The sequence below is a fragment of the Triturus cristatus genome, chromosome 10, assembly GCF_964204655.1.
Source record: "Triturus cristatus chromosome 10, aTriCri1.1, whole genome shotgun sequence".
Lineage (NCBI taxonomy): Eukaryota > Metazoa > Chordata > Amphibia > Caudata > Salamandridae > Triturus > Triturus cristatus.
The window spans coordinates 1,139,055,124-1,139,072,898 of record NC_140593.1 but is presented as its reverse complement, the minus strand read 5'-3'; the positions used below and the strand labels follow the sequence as shown (position 1 = coordinate 1,139,072,898).

The window sequence follows — 17,775 nt, the reverse complement described above, 5'->3', positions numbered from 1 at the left end:
CGCGTATATGGGAAAACAGCCATAGTTTCAAGTAACAGGTTTCGGAGTCGAAGGTTGTAGTACCCAGTTCTCCCCAAGTCGTGAGTCTCGTCCGAGACTGTACTGTAGAGCACTTCACACTGCTCTGTGATAACATATGTAGTAATGAAGACATTTCAGTGACGAGTCATACCATAGGTCAGCTCACACTGACCAACACTCTGAGGTGTAGCTCCTCATGGGTGATCACTGCTCACAGTGCTACAATGACCTCAGAAGATCACCACATATCACAGTTTGGGTGTGTACTGAAGATGCACAGCAGTACTGTTGGAGTACCTGCGCTAAGGGAGGCAGGTGGAGCTGCTCTTTGATTGGCAGATGACTTACCATCGTTTGAAAACAGGAGTGAAGCTGAGTCAGGAAGGGCGGTTTCCCGGATAGCGCCAAGACGCGCTTCTCCACCAGCGTGCATTCCACGTCATCATCCTGGATCACCACGTCCTTCTTCAGGATCTTCACCGCGTACAACTCGTCCGTCCCCTTCCGCTCACACAGAATGACCTGAGGGTGCCCGAGACCAGAGCAGGAAGGAAGGCCAATGGGGAAGACGGGAGCATAGAACCAACAGAGGGAGACAGGGACAGGTGGAACCGGAAGTGGGAGAGAAGACAAGGGTACCAGAAAATGAAATCAGAAAGAACGAGATTGATGGAGTGTGGTACCAACAAAGCATGAACAGGGCGAGGTGGAACAGAGAAGTGGTAGAGGGAAAATGGCAACAGGAAATATTAACACACGGAGGGTGACAGGTGGCGAGTGGGACAAAGACAAGATGTAGTAGGTCACAATTGGGAAATTAAAAGAAAGAAGGGCACCGAGAAATGCCAATAGAAAGAGATGGAGGAAGAGTGGGATTGACATTGAGAGATAAATAAAGTACATTGGAATAAAAAAGGGAAAAGGAAAATGGGAGCGAGGAGGGAAACCAAAGGGAGATAGTAGGGTGGAGGAGGACTCAGAAAGAGATAAGAGAAGAGAGGACAAAGACAGGAGGAGGAGAGAAGAAAAGAAAACAAATCATTATTTCTGTTATGCCCTCTGCTATTTATCAGTTTCTGCTAAACAGGAGACTTCTCTAAACTTAGAAATACAATGGAAAAAACATGGACTAAAATAATGACTCAATAGGTGCAGACACCAGGCAGAGATCCCTCACACAGTGCTTCATGATTGCACCTTCTATCTTCACACCACTCCAGCAAGATATCACAAAAGTAATAATGCAAGCTGCCAGCCCATCAGATCAATGCTACCCAGGAGCTTGAAACCATGTCAGGACACTCTGACGCCCATCATCACCGATATATGCATCATGTCCCTCCAAGGAGGGAGAGGACTGGGCATCTTTAAAGAAACAGATGTCTCCTGCGAAAGAAAAACCCACTTTTTAAGCCAAAACCCCATGGTCAGAGAAATAGTCAGATGTTTATGGCCGGATGCCAGAGGGAGGGGTGCTTTATGGGGCAGCAGTCTGTTGTAAACAACCCCAAAGATCCCACTGATTCATTTCCGAAAACTCATTGAACCCATAGACCATCCGCTGGGAGCTTGAGGATGAGATCCTTCTTGTTTTAGGGACTGAAACTAAATAAAATGTATAGACGATACTTTGCAAGGCATTCCTAGAGGAAACAGGGCGTGGTCTGTATGATACTAACGGGCAAGATGTAGTTTATGCATTGTTTTCTTGCTGAGAATTAGGCAAGTTAAAAGAAAGTATTTGTGTCTAAAGTTTTGCTAAGAAGAGTTAGAGTCCCATAAATTGTCCCCATCGCCTGCCTCATTTAGAGTTGGGGAACAGCCAGGTTCCCAATGCTGGAGCCTCACCTGGCTCTGCTGTCAGAATCCCCTGATCTGGGTGCCTGGTACCCAAAGGACTATTGGGTTCCAGATGTAGTTTATGCATTGTTTTCTTGCTGAGAATTAGGCAAGTTAAAAGAAAGTATTTGTGTCTAAAGTTTTGCTAAGAAGAGTTAGAGTCCCATAAATTGTCCCCATCGCCTGCCTCATTTAGAGTTGGGGAACAGCCAGGTTCCCAATGCTGGAGCCTCACCTGGCTCTGCTGTCAGAATCCCCTGATCTGGGTGCCTGGTACCCAAAGGACTATTGGGTTCCAGATCTAAGCATCCATATTTATGTCGCCTCCAAACATAAAAACGCGGCCTTCAAATTTCCACGAAACAAGGTAATTCATGGGAAGGACTTTTCATAAAGACGACAGCCCTGTTTGCAGACGCTTACTCTGTGCTTATTTACAAATGTCAACCCTGTGTGCCACCAACAAACCAAAGTACCAGAGCACCTGCTCCATCAAGGACTGCAACACACATCCTTAAGGTGCTGTAGCAAAAGACTCCATCCAAGAACACAGCACACACCCCTACCTCAATCACCAACGTAACCACCACAACACGCTTCCCAAGGAGCACCAACCGTACCAGCACAGCACCCTTCTGTGCTGCAATGCCTGCCTGTGACAGTACTACAGCTGACGTAACAACAGTGGCAGGCTTTTACGGTATACAAGCGTCAATCCACAAAGCGCGTCACTCATAATACCGTAACACTGCAGCACGTCTCTGGGTCGCAGTACTAGTCTTCTGCGGCAGCCTGTCCAGCACAGGAACTGTTTGCTTATAAAGAAAGAGCTGGAAGCCAGAGTTCAGTGTGTGTGTTTGTGGGGGGGGGGGGGGGGGGGGGGTAGGGCGACTGCCATACAGCTGTCCATCTCTCTCCTCCTGTCTGTCACATGCGGTACCTCTGCACGTCCCCATTTCTGTGCTATGCCGCTCCTGGCCACTGCAAAGCCCAGGCTGATCAATTTTTGGTTGTAGCTTCTTGCATCCAAGAGTGTCGGGGGCATTCGCCTCTAAGGGTATTTGTGTGATTGCAATCAGATGTTGTCCCACTGCTCTCCAATATTCTTGTATTTTAGGACAGCGCCGGATTATATGACAGAACGTGCCTTTCTGTCCATATCTTCTATTACATTGACCACATATGCCCATACTGGGCAGAGCGGAGATGCTTCAATGGGTCTGATTATGAGAATAGGTGCTAATTATCGCATCTGATAGATAACAATACCATGGGTTAAGTTATTTATTGGGTGTGAAAAAAAGCACCTATTATGAGATTCTGGGGAATAACACGCAGATTTTGGTGTTTAACGCACCAAAAATGCGCATGTACGGTACATACAGTATGCTTCTCCCCCGTCAAACCTGCCCAAAATTAACGAAGGTTGACTTATTTAATGCATTGGATAATTATCAGATACTTTAAATAACACTCAACTTGTAATTCTGACCCTTGTGCACACAGGGGTTTACACAGGAGTCGGAATATAATGACCCTTGCACTATGACCCACTCGTAATCAGGCCCGTAGTATTTCTGGGTGTTTGGGAGCTCTACCCCCACCCCTTCATAAGTGGATTGTAGCAGTGTTTTGCATAGTCTATGGGAAACAGCAAATACCATGACCGCCAAACAACGCGTTGCCTTTGCAATGCGGGCAGAACAACAAATGCATCTGAACCATGTATTCCATTCACAACGCAAGTCGTTACAATGAAATGCGTTAGGTAAAGCGGCGTTGGACTTTAAAATCCAAGGCTTTCCCTACTGTTGCGGGTACTGCAGTTGGTCTAGTAAATTATTCTACTCAAAAGTCCAGCGCCCCCCTTGGGCAAGTCGTTGTAACAACTTGCGTTGTAAATGGAATGCATTTTTCAGACATATTCGTTGCTCCGCCCGCGTTAAGGAAAGCATCGGAAAGGAAAGCATGGTTGTTTCATACAACTGTAGTCTATGCGTAGTGCCACTCTTGCCCGGATCAGTGTCCTTACTATGTGGTCAAGTTTCTGGAAAAAACAGTTTTGGTACCAAATGGACTGTTCTGTAGATTGAATGTGAATCTGGGATGAACAATCATTTTATACGTGAGATCGGAATAGTATGCCAATCTTCCACATCATCCGCAAGTTTGCAAAGTATGGGTTTGAATTGTCATCGTAATGAGTCTGGGCATCTCTTGATATCCATAACCCCAGATATTTGAAGTGATGGGGTTCAATTCTCAGCGGTAAGGGCATGTTCTCACCAAGGGTCCATCATCCCACTGGGTGAATCAAGGATTTCTCCCAATTAACGCTCAGTCCTTTGTGTTCCCAGTAGACCTCAAATATTTGTTTGAGCAGTTGTGCCATCATAGAGAGGTGTCTAGGTCAGCTACATTTAACAGAATGTTATCCGTGTAAAGTGAATCTCTTTCGTCCCAGCCCATCCCCAGGTCCTCCCTCAAAGCTGTGCTCCTAGTCAGTTCTAATTAGCCAATGGCTCATCAGCCGGGGGAAATGGCATCGGAGACAGCGGGCACCCCTACCTTGTACCCCATTTCATCCAAAATCCCCTAGATAGTGTACCGTTAACGTTTACTTTCGCCATACCGTCTATATAAAGCCACCTGATCCATTTTATGAATTTTGGTCCTAAGCCCATTTTGTCGAAAATGGCACAGAGAAAGGACCATTCAACTGAATCGACGGCAAAATGCCCTTATTCTCTTCTCCCTGCTTAGCAGGACCATAAATTTGACTTCTGAAGATACACTTTTCCCAAATATTTGCAGACGAGTTCGAATAATACGTTTTTCTTTTGGAACCGGGCGCCACAATCATACACCTGGGACACATTTGTCCCATTTACTCTTTGTACTACTCATTCACCAAACCAAAGTTTGACATGGAAGACTTTTATAACAAGTTTTTGACACGCTAAGATTTACTTCTAGTACCATTTATTCATCTTACCCAAGTTTGACATGGAGAACTTTTGGAATAAGTCCTTGACACGCTAAGCCCTGAAGAAGTCCCAAGAGGGACGAAATGCGTCGACTCTCAATTGTGCTTTGTGTTTTTAAAGAACAACCATTGAATAAAAAGAATAAAGAGAAAATCTTTTTCTAAGAAAAACGACTTGCTGCGCGATTCATTTGGCAGATACCATTTCGTTTTTTTTTATTGTGATGGACTGCGGATAGTAATATTTTATTTTAGAATAATAATTAACCCCTCCTCGAATAATTGAGTTTTTTTCCAAGCCTTCTCTCCGCTTTTGAGGAGGAGCATTAAAATATGGATGACTCTGGGACGGAGAGAAATACGGGGAGACGCAAACGGTTAGAACACCGTCATTGGCTGCAGCCAAGGCGGCTTCCATGTTGAGCTCCCGCCAGGAGGAAGCTCTGGTTCAGCGCTGAAGTCATCAGTTTTCCCTGGTGGGGGACTCTTGCCGCGCGCTAGATCATGTGTTCGGTGGATGTTCATAAGTGATCGTGCCGATCTGGAGATTTATTTAATAGAACGAGCCTTGGCTCCAGACGGTTCCTGCTGTCCGTATCCCGTCTCATTAATCACGCCAAAGCGGCTGGAGCTCCCCAAGGCCCGGTGACACCCCGACCATTATGAAGATGCACAGTTTCAATTTAGTGCGGCGCAGAGGAGCCAGCCTCTCCAAGCCAAAGCAACACCGCCTTCATTTTTTTCCTTCTTTCTGGTCAATACAAACATTTGCAGCTACCAGCCCAGCAGAATCTCTCTCATCTTCAAGGCCTGGCCAGCAAATGGTGGTGTCCCTTACCAGAAGCAGCTCTAGAAATGTCTAGAAAGGAGTGGCTAGAATTTACAATTATGGAACCGAATCCTCTTTTGTGTTTTGGAGCATTAAACATGTTGAGAGAGAAATTAAGAAAGCAGCAAAATAATTTCCTACTGACATATACATCAGGCACAGCAAGAGTAGATACAGTGCAATTATATCAGCACAACAGGCACAGCAGCAAAGCAAGCTTCTTCTGGGAATCCACACAACAGACACAAGATTAGCTGACTGTCAATTCTCCGCCCCGATCCTTGCATTATGAGCAGCGGGTGCTCCTCCGTGAAAGCAGAGGAGCGTCGCCCTGCCACCTAAATTGCTCCCAAAAGCCCTAAAGATGAAAAATTACCATTTATTTTTCATCCCCTTTTCCTAACCGAGGGTCGGGTCGGGGCTTGCAGAGTGAAAGCAGTAGGCAGGAGGGAGGGTTGCAGGGGCACTTTTCTTGCGATGGCCAGCCAGACATGCGCACTTTGAAAGCTCTAACCCAGCTGTCTTGTGTAGGGCTCCAGTGTCCTCAGGAGTGGCGAGAGAGGCCGCTTGCTCCAATCCTGGCGCTTCTCTCATGCTGGTGAGAGCAGCGTCAGGATTGGTTAAGGCAGTTGGCTGGGGCCCGCATTGGACTGCAGCAGCAGGAGGAGGGGGACGTGCAGCGGGGAGGATGCTGTGTTTAAGGTGTTTTTTATTGTTACCCACCACCCATTTGCCCGCCCCACCACTCCCCATAGATGCCAGCCGCGACTGATCATGAGGTGTGTCCACACGGAACACTGGCCCTCTTCTTACCTACATAAAATTAGGCTCCTCCCACCTACACTACCGCTTATAAACAGGCCCACTGTAAATCTGTGATTCAACAGCCGCAGAGCTTTTCTACATAAGACATGTAATTATTGCACATGCCACTTAATCCGCCATCTGCTGCATTATTTGTATATTTCAACTAAAAATATTTCTAGCTCGATCAAAGAATTGCAAAACATAGAGCCGTGCAGCGGCAGACTATTTGCAAAGGTTACCCTTTCAGTTGCTTACTGCTGTCAACCTGGTACTAATGAGGGGTCTAATTTACTCAGACAGTATTAATGTGTGTTAAAATGACAAAATAGCAAAATAATACTGCCAAAGAATGAGCCATGTCATTTACCATTTCATGCTGCAGAACTTAGTTAATGCTCCTGCAGAATTCTGCAGACGCTGCTTATAAAGAAGCGCACAGTAGTCTAACGCTACAGTGTGGCTAGCCGGCCAAATCTAGTAGGGACCCACTGAAAGTCCCCTCTCATAGAAAAAACCTTATGATGGGTGGGGGGCCCTGAAGGGTGGATAACACATTGTAGGAGGTACTGAACCTAGCACACACCCGATGTTCGATGGTGGTAGCGGGCATACCTGCTTTTTGTGTAAGGTGAGCACAGCTGCAAGTAGGTATTCTTGTATGACTGTGTTTCTATCAGTTCTGAATTTATTCTGTGTCCATGAGTCAGCAGTAGGCATTTTGCTACTGTCACCCATCTTGCAATAGGGTGATGCGTCTGGGCTGACCTAACAAGCTGTGTTTTGGGAACACTGATGCCACATGGTACCAACTTCTTTTAAATGCTAAAATGCATGCTGGGAAGTGTGGATCCAAGAATGTGATGTGGGGACATTTTCTACCCCTGGGATGATTAAAGTGTCAGGAACAGAGAAGGTTTGCGGAGCGAAAGCTATGGGAGAGACACATCAGCTAGAAGTTAATCGATGCACATCCAATCCATCAATGCAAGGGGCCGTGTGGCCAATATGGGCTACTTAGGCATGTAGTCTAGTGGATCGTTTAGAGTTGGCGGGTGCCTTGCGTGATGGACCCAGGCAGGGAAACATCAGCAGCGGGGACCCGGACATAAAACGGGCAGGAAAGCTCTTTTGGGTAACCAGCCGCCAAATCAAGGGATTCTAACAGCGGACTTCTTAAAAAGAGAGAGGGACCCTTTAACACCTAAAGGACTAGGGTTCAAACAGGAATTCTAAAATGAGCGTCCTCTGGGAATTCTAAAAGTCATACCACAATCTTCTATCCCAGACACAACTACCATTCACCACAGGGTGAATGGTAGTTGTGTCTGGGATAGAAGACTGTGGTATGACTTTTGGAATTCCCAGAGGACGCTCATTTTAGAATTCTACCAGCGAAGCCAGCTGAGAATCCAACACTGGAAATCTGGCTGTTCCCCCAGCTCTAGCTGGGGCAGTCAACCTTGAGTTTGGTGGGCGGGAGTTTACCAATTTATTGGACTCTAATTACACCCCTAGACGTCAATGGAACCGTACCACTTACATTGTATGAGACAAACCTACAGAACAATTTTTTTGTGAGATCCACAATTAGCCAGATAGATAGTTGAAAAAATGCATGTCTGAAGGAAACTGGGGCTGAACGATTCGGGGCCAAACATGCTCGTGGTTAATGTAGGGCCAACTGGATTTAGGTGCCAATAAAGAAGCACATTTCGTGCAAGGTTTACTAAAGGATGTGACAGGAAAATTTTAATGACGTGGCATAATTGAGCACATTGCCGGTTTAATACACATTAACACTGTCTGAACTCAACTTTATCACCTGAATACAGCTTTCAGAAACAGAAAGGTGACCAGTTAAGCTCTGCAGTGTGTTTTCCATGGCACAACATCACACGTGGTACTTAATTTTAGTAACTTTTGATCCATTTGTATTAAAATCACACTTCCTTGCAATCTGCAACTTAAGCAGCAGACAGCGGATTATGCGGCAAGTGTGGTAAATCCATATTAACGCAGAAAACAATGCAGCCGCAGAATCGTGGAACTGCAGTGGCCCTCCTTCAAGGTGATGGAGGGGAAGCAGCAAACTCGGCACGCATGTTGAAAGGACGAACATTCCTGCCATGGATTATGGGGTCCATGTAGGGTGACCAGACATCTCAGATATCCCCGGACAGTCCAGTTTTCAGAGGACTGTCCCAGTGTCCCGAGTGCTCCCTAATTTTCAGTAAATGTCCTGGTTTTTGAGATAAAGTAATTCTGCAGAGCAGAAATGAATCTATGCTCTCCTTCCAAGAGGTGCCTCTAAACTGGTTTAATTTATTATCTGTTTCTTTCAGACAGCACAGGAGGAGGCTGCATCGTAAACCTTGTAAATAAGTGAGTGTATGTGTGTATAAATATATATCTATATATGTATATATATATATATGTATATCTATCTATCTATCTATCTATACATATATATATATATATAAGCCACTTCTGTTCGCGCTAATCTCTGCCTTTTCTCGGGTGGCGGGCTGCCGGCAGGGTCGCGACCCCTTCAAATCCAATCAACAATCAATCTTTCTTCGTGCAAAGACTGCGCCGAGCCCCAATTCTTATTCAGAAAGCGTGCTTTATTTCAAGCAAAAACAAACAATGTCCCGACGCGTTTCGGAACCGTAGTTCCTTGGTCACGGGTCGTCAGACGTTGGTATGCATCACATGATATAGTGCAAAGAATAAACAATACAAAAGAAGGACTACGGATATAGTCTGTTATCATGATTGTATCTACCGCCATATTGGAATGGTTAATAGGTATCACAATGTAATGGAACAAAAAACCATCAATTAAATGCAAGATTGTTCTCTAGCATAACTCAATCGTTAATCATTACAAAATCAGAAATCTGACTTCAACCCTATATCCAATTGATCAAAAACATTTCATAAAGGGTTTTCAAACATTGACTGGTTAAGATAATACCCTGTCTATTCGTATCTCTTACCCAAGTGGGTCGAGAATAATTACAACAAATGTATAATACTAGTAATGACATTCCAAGGTGTCAAACATAGTTTAGTACGTTAATATCACGTCTGTTTTTTACGTCTGTTTTTTATACCCCAGTGGGTTGAGAATATCCAGTCAAGCAGAAAACAAAAATAAAATTTAGATTTTTAGAGTTTTTAGAAATAATGATGTTCCCATGCCCAAGTGGGCTAATCACATCAAATGTGTGATACCAGTAGTGATACTACTTCAAGGTGTTTAAATACTGCAATTCTTCGTAAACAGATGTACACTCCGTCTCCTATAAAAAAATATAAACCAAATGCACTAATCATTAAAATGATTATTAATTTTAAACTGTTAAAATTACATGAACATCTAACATACAAGGCACTAAATCCAGATTAAAAACATAAGATGAACAGCAGGTTTTTCGATCTAACTATATAACAATGAATTCTAACCAAGGTGGACTGACAATTCTTCATCTTTGTTAATGCCTCCTGGAACCAAAGTTTCATATTTAATTATCAATCGAGATTCTAATCTGCGCAATTCTTGCGTTCTGTTACCTCCTCTCTCTGATTTTTCAATTCTGTCCAGGGCACAGAATCTCAATAACCTACTATCTTTCTTATGACATTCCTTGAAATGTCGAGCAATAGGTTATTGTCTGTCTTCATTGGTTATAGCACGCATATGTTCTAGAATGCGCAATTTCACCTGGTTAATAGTACTGCCGATATATACTAACTGGCAGGGGCATATTAATGCATAGACGCAAAAATCCGATTTACAATTCAGATGTTTTCGTATAGTGAATGGTTTCATAGCTTTTGATAACATTATCTCTTTACAATTGAAGCTGTTTCTACACACTAGACACTGAACGACTGGCACTTGAAATTGAAAAATTCTCTGAAACACTGAAAAACAAATGCACTACAAGTGATTTTGAAATGGAAATGGCGAAACTAAAAAAACGCTTGGAAAAAGCGGAATACGAAATCAAAATAAAAAAACAGCGAAAATTCCACCGCGACGAGATGGATTATAAATTGGGACAGATCCTTACGTTTGGTAAGAAATTTGATCATTTAAGAGAAATAACAACACCAAACATAAAACAAAGACAAGAAACTACTAACACTGAAGCAGTGACCAATGAAATCCCAATGGAAGCCCCAGTAACAACACGACCACAAGCAATAGAATCCTTGGAGAAGGAGAAAAGCAAAACGCCAGAAGGAGTAAAATCCAGCATTTTAAAGGAATACGACATAATTGCCAAGGGGAGACAGGAATTAGCAAGTCCCCACCTGGCAAGGAGTCGAGGTCGAGGTTGAGGCGCCAGAGGAGGCAAGCGGGGCGCAAAACAACAAGGAAATATACAAAGCCTTATGGGAATGGTGACAAGAGGCAAAACAGCTATACCATGAAGAACACCTTTACGGTATTGAACCTCTCTAATTTTACATTAACTAAAGAACAAAATGATGTACTTTCATTGGGACTCACTTTTTGTCCAACTAAAAGTTTTAACTATACTGATAGTAGGATTGACTTATTCTTTTTCACGCGTAAATTGAAGCTGAGAAAGTGGTATGAAAATAGGGTGAAGCCTCTAACATATACTTCCCAGGCCAAGGAACCCATATTATCTATTGGGGACATAGAAACCTTACACACATTAAGAGAATTAGTGGATGATAATTGGGTTGATGATCCATTGAATAGCTTGGCACAAGAGGAATTGTTGATTGATGACTCAGATAAAAGTGGTTTTAAACCAAAGTCTGTGTTTTTACCACAAATCCATGATGAGTCTTTAGAGGTTTTCGAAAAAGGTGTTCTTGAAGAATTTAAGAAATTGGCCAAACATAAACCCAGATTCTCCAATAATCTCACTAAAAAACAACAAGTAGCCATTATGGAACTACAGAACAACAAACAGATAGTTATCAAAAAGGCAGATAAGGGTGGAAACGTGGTGATATGGCCTTTAGATATGTATCTGGAAGAAGGGAGACGTCAACTAAGTGATGAGATGAGTTACATAAAAAGTGATAGTAAATGCTACGAAAAAAGCAATGAGAAGTTTGTCAATGAATTGGTGAAATGGAAAAATGAAAATTTGATTTCTGAAGATGAATTTAAATTTCTATGTTGTAAATTCCCGAAATTACCAGCTATGTACTTATTACCAAAAGTACACAAGAACAAAGACGTCCCACCAGGACGTCCAATTGTTGCTTCTATTGGAAGCATGTTAGAAAACACCTCAAAATATATTGATCATTTCTTAAGGCCCTATGTGGAAACCTTGCCTTCATATATTAAGGATACGGGTCATTTTTTAAGAATGATAAAGGATGTAATTTGGGAAACAGATTATCTTTTACTAACATTAGATGTTAACAGCCTTTATACCTGCATACCTCATGACTTGGGGATAGAAGCATGCAGATATTATCTTAAAGATCGACCCATTTGTTATCTCATGCATACTGAGATGTTGTTAAACATGATGACAACATGTTTAAAAAATAACTTTTTTATTTTTGACCATGTGATATATCGTCAAGCCCAGGGGACAGCGATGGGTACTTGCTTCGCCCCCAGTTACGCCGGTTTATACCTGGGCTGGTGGGAGGAGTAAGTGGCGAATAACATCAGTGCCTTTGACCATCATGTTGTCCTCTGGGCAAGATACATTGACGATATATTCTGCATTTGGAAAGGTGACGAGACAGAGGCAGTAGATTTTGTTAATTCCTTGAATGAAAATGATCTCAATCTCACGTTCACTTGCACACATAATTAGAACAGAATCGAGTTCTTAGATGTAGAAATAACACCTGTAGAAAATCGTTTGGAGAGCAAATTGTTTCGCAAAAGTACTGCAGGAAACAGCATGCTTCATGCGGCAAGTTGCCATCCGATTAATCTTATCAACAGTATCCCCTATGGGGAACTCTTGAGAGCTAGAAGGAATTGTAGCTCAGATATTACATTCACACAAGAGATGAATAGGATGAGAGACAGATTTGAAGAAAGAGGTTACTATAGCAAAGTCATCAGAAAGGCCTGTAAGAAAGTGGCCAAAGTGAAAAGAGACACAATATTGGAAACCAAGATAAATACAGAAAAAGAGGACGCAACAGTAAGATTTATTACCACTTTCAGCAGCCAAGCAAAGGAGGTTAGAAAGTGCTTAAATAAATTCTGGAAAGTGTTGCGAATTGATGAAACCTTCATTAAATGTACAGATGAGTTTCCTAAAATAACATTTCATAGATGTCCAGCGTTGAAGGATGTACTCTGTAATAACATTCTTCCAGAGTCCGAAGCAAAATCCACGATTCAGGGTTTCTTTACATGTACCTCCTGTAAAGCATGTAGAAACAGCTTCAATTGTAAAGAGATAATTTTATCAAAAGCTATGAAACCATTCACTATACGAAAACATCTGAATTGTAAATCGGATTTTTGCGTCTATGCATTAATATGCCCCTGCCAATTAGTATATATCGGCAGTACTATTAACCAGGTGAAATTGCGCATTCTAGAACATATGCGTGCTATAACCAATGAAGACAGACAATACCCTATTGCTCGACATTTCAAGGAATGTCATAAGAAAGATAGTAGGTTATTGAGATTCTGTGCCCTGGACAGAATTGAAAAATCAGAGAGAGCAGGTAACAGAACGCAAGAATTGCGCAGATTAGAATCTCGATTGATAATTAAATATGAAACTTTGGTTCCAGGAGGCATTAACAAAGATGAAGAATTGTCAGTCCACCTAGGTTAGAATTCATTGTTATATAGTAAGATCGAAAAACCTGCTGTTCATCTTATGTTTTTAATCTGGATTTAGTGCCTTGTATGTTAGATGTTCATGTAATTTTAACAGTTTAAAATTAATAATCATTTTAATGATTAGTGCATTTGGTTTATATTTATTTATAGGAGACGGAGTGTACATCTGTTTACGAAGAATTGCAGTATTTAAACGCCTTGAAGTAGTATCACTACTGGTATCACACATTTGATGTGATTAGCCCACTTGGGCATGGGAACATCATTATTTCTAAAAACTCTAAAAATCTAAATTTTATTTTTGTTTTCTGCTTGACTGGATATTCTCAACCCACTGGGGTATAAAAAACAGACGTAAAAAACAGACGTGATATTAACGTACTAAACTATGTTTGACACCTTGGAATGTCATTACTAGTATTATACATTTGTTGTAATTATTCTCGACCCACTTGGGTAAGAGATACGACTAGACAGGGTATTATCTTAACCAGTCAATGTTTGAAAACCCTTTATGAAATGTTTTTGATCAATTGGATATAGGGTTGAAGTCAGATTTCTGATTTTGTAATGATTAACAATTGAGTTATGCTAGAGAACAATCTTGCATTTAATTGATGGTTTTTTGTTCCATTACATTGTGATACCTATTAACCATTCCAATATGGCGGTAGATACAATCATGATAACAGACTATATTCGTAGTCCTTCTTTTGTATTGTTTATTCTTTGCACTATATCATGTGATGCATACCAACGTCTGACGACCCGTGACCAAGGAACTACGGTTCCGAAACGCGTCGGGACATTGTTTGTTTTTGCTTGAAATAAAGCACGCTTTCTGAATAAGAATTGGGGCTCGGCGCAGTCTTTGCACGAAGAAAGATTGATTGTTGATTGGATATATATATATATGTTTATATTCAAAGAGTTGTCCTTTCGTTGAGCTGCACTCCAGGGCGGCTCCCAGCTGCAAACACAAGCGCTCCAAGCCTGAACATCAGTCTCCTTCTGTAGTGCCTACGCGTTTCGGGCCAAAGCCCTTCTTCATGGGCAATGAACACAGAGAAAGGCAAACGCATGGACGACCAGAACATCCCCTTTTATTGTTAATTAGCATACAGGTGAGTAAAATGCTGTGATTTCTGGGACTGGTAATCCCAATTGTATTCCCCAAGTGGGTCGCCACCTTTCGCTGCATTTAAAAAACAAAGTTCTCCTGGGGAAATCGAGTGTCCTGCTTGAAATGCACATGTACATAGCACACCACCAACCTGCTCCGCACAACGTTGTCCCAATAAGCAGCAGCAGACCCCCTCAGGTCTCGGGGTGGTGCAAGACTCGTGGCCTGGGCAGACTACAAATTCAAAGATTTGCCCTTTCCGTTGAGCTGCACTCCAGGGGGGTCCCAGCTGCAAACACAAGTGCTCCAAGCCTGAACATCAGTCTCCTTCTGTAGTGCCTACGCGTTTCGGACCACCTATATGCTAATTAGCAATAATAGGGGATGTTCTGGTCGTCCATGCGTTTGCCTTTCTCTGTGTTCATTGCCCATGAAGAAGGGTGTTGGCCCGAAACGCGTAGGCACTACAGATGGAGACTGATGTTCAGGCTTGGAGCACTTGTGTTTGCAGCTGGGAGCCGCCCTGAAGTGCAGCTCAACGAAAGGGCAACTCTAGATGGCGGTTGTGGTGAATGAACAAATAAACTAAAAATCAATGCACAAAGACAGGGTTCGCCTCCGTTTGTTCCCAAGGTGAAGGGAAGTGGCAGAGAATGGTGGAGAGAAATATATATATATATATATATATATATATATATATATATATATATATATATATATATCTGCAAAGTACACCACTCCATTCAAAAGAGGTAGAGGCCACACGGGGACACGCTGGAAGACCTTTAATAAAACAGCTCGGGCACAATGCATTTCGGCCTTACGGCCTTCATCAGACGCCGTTAAAACAAGGTACTGCTCCACCACGCCTTTTTGAAATGCCTTGGCTCACTCCCACTGGCGGTAGTCCGCTTGGCCTTTGATCACATAGTCCCAACTTCACTGTGGCTTTCGGAAAAACCACAATTCCCAGAATGCAGTAATATCTGGTGAGTAATACATGGGAAGAGTTCGTTAGTTGTATGCTCTTATTTGTATCTGCTGTTAGGCAAAGGTACGTGGCGTCCGAATTTCAAAATCCTTGATAAGGAGTCTGTTGAATCAATCAATCAAAGCATTTATATCGCGCACTACACACCCGGAAGGGTCTCAAGGCGCTTGGGGAGGGGGGTCTGCTACTGCTCGAACAGCCAGGTCTGGAGCTGTTTCCTGAAGGCGAGGTGGTCCTGGGTCAGCCGCAGGTGGACAGGCAGGGAGTTCCAGGTCTTGGCTGCCAGGTAGGAGAAGGATCTTCCTCCGGCGGTGGCTCTCTGGATGCGAGGCACGACGGCGAGGGCGAGGGTCGCGGATCGTAGCTGGCGGGTGGGCGTGTAGAAGGTCAGGCGGTCGTTGAGGTAACTGGGGCCCAGGTCGTGGAGGGATTTGTGTGCGTGGGTGAGGAGTCTGAACATGATCCTCTTGTTGACAGGGAGCCAGTGCAGGTCTCTTAGGTGGCTCGTGATGTGGCTGCGTCGGGGGACGTCCAGGATGAGTCGGGCGGAGGCGTTCTGGATACGCTGGAGTCTCTTCTGAAGCTTGGCTGTTGTTCCGGCGTAGAGGGTGTTTCCATAGTCCAATCTGCTGGTGACGAGGGCCTGGGTGACCGTCTTCCTGGTCTCGGTCGGAATCCATTGGAAGATCTTGCGGAGCATGCGGAGTGTGTGGAAGCAATATGAGGAGACGGCGTTTACCTGTCTGGTCATTGAAAGGGAGGAGTCCAGGATGACGCCCAGGTTGCGTGCGTGGTCTGTTGGCCTGGGTGCGGTGCCTAGGGCCGGGGGCCACCAGGAGTCGTCCCACGCGGAGAGCGATGATCCCAGGACGAGGACTTCTGTCTTGTCCGTGTTCAGCTTTAGGCGGCTGTCGTTCATCCATTCGGCGACGTCTTTCATCCCTTCGTGGAGGCTCGCCTTGGCGGTGTCGGGATCTTTGGTGAGGGAGAGGATCAGCTGGGTGTCATCGGCGTAGGAAATGATGTTCAGGTTGTGATTGCGAGCGATGGCAGCTAGCGGTTTCATGTAGATGTTGAAGAGAGTGGGGCTGAGCGATGATCCTTGCGGGACGCCGCAGATGACTTCGGTGGCTTCTGAGCGGAACGGCGGGAGGCGTACTCTCTGAGTTCTTCCGGAGAGGTATGAGGTGATCCAGTCCAGGGCCTTCCCTTGGATGCCGGTGTCCTTGAGGCGTTGGACTAGGGTGCGGTGGCAGACAGTGTCGAATGCAGCGGAGAGGTCTAGGAGGATGAGTGCCGCAGTTTCACCGTTGTCGAGCAGGGCTCGGATGTCGTCAGTGGCTGCGATGAAGGCGGTCTCGGTGCTGTGGTTGGCTCTGAATCCGGACTGCGATGGGTCGAGGGATCCGTTCGTCTCTAGGAAGGTGGCCAGTTGCTTGTTGACGACCTTTTCGATGACTTTGGCCGGGAAGGGAAGGAGCGAGATGGGGCGGAAGTTCTTGAGGTCGGTCGGGTCCGCTGTAGGTTTCTTCAGTAGTGCGCTGAGCTCGGCGTGCTTCCAGCTTTCCGGGAAGGTGGCTGTGTTGAATGAGGTGTTGATGATGTCTCGGAGGTGGGGTGCGATGGTGGGGGCTGCCTTGTTGAAGACGTGGTGGGGGCACGGGTCGGTCGGAGATCCGGAGTGGATGGTGTTCATTGTGCTGGTCGTGTCCTCGTGGGTGACCTCGGTCCATGTATGGAGGATGGCGGCTGGGTACGTAGGTTCGATCGATGGGTTCGGTGGTTGGGCGCTGATGCCGTTGTGGATGTCGGCGATCTTGCGGTGGAAGTACGAGGCGAGGGAGTCGCAGAGGTCCTGTGAGGGGGTGATGTCGTTGTTGCCGGTGTTGGGGTTTGAGAATTCCTTGACGATGTTGAAGAGCTCCTTGCTGTCATGGGCGTTCTTGTCTAGACGTTCCTTCAGAGATTTCTTCTTGGTGGTGCGGATGAGCTGGTGATGTCTGCGGGTTGCGAGTTTGAGGGTGGTCATGTTGTCGGTGGTCTTGTCGAGGAGCCAGGCCTTCTCGAGGGTGCGGCAGGCCTTCTTGGAGTCCTTGAGTTCGTCGGTGAACCAGGGGGCCTTCTTGCTTCTGGGCCTGGTGAGAGGGTCCTTCAGTGGGGCGAGGGCGTCAGCACTTGTGGTCAGCCACTGCGTGAGGTTGCAGGCTGCTGTGTTAGGGTCCGTTGTCCTGACCGGCGGGTTCTGGCTGAGGGAGGTGGCGAGCTGTTTGGCGGTGATCTTGCTCCAGTTCCTGTGGGGAGCCTGCTTCGGGTGGTGGTGGACCGTGTTCTTTCTGAAGCTGAAGTGGAGGCA

General features: G+C 44.8%; 1 protein-coding gene across 2 annotated transcripts in view; it reads right to left on the bottom strand.

The window, feature by feature from the left end:
• Nucleotides 1–17,775, bottom strand: part of PRKCB (protein kinase C beta) — a 1,047,370-nt gene that overhangs the window by 375,285 nt on the left and 654,310 nt on the right. For both annotated transcript variants that reach the window (XM_085629465.1, XM_085629464.1), the window contains exon 10: nt 370–543. In XM_085629465.1, the coding sequence (XP_085485591.1) occupies nt 370–543 (174 nt within the window). The remainder of the gene's footprint in view (nt 1–369; nt 544–17,775) is intronic.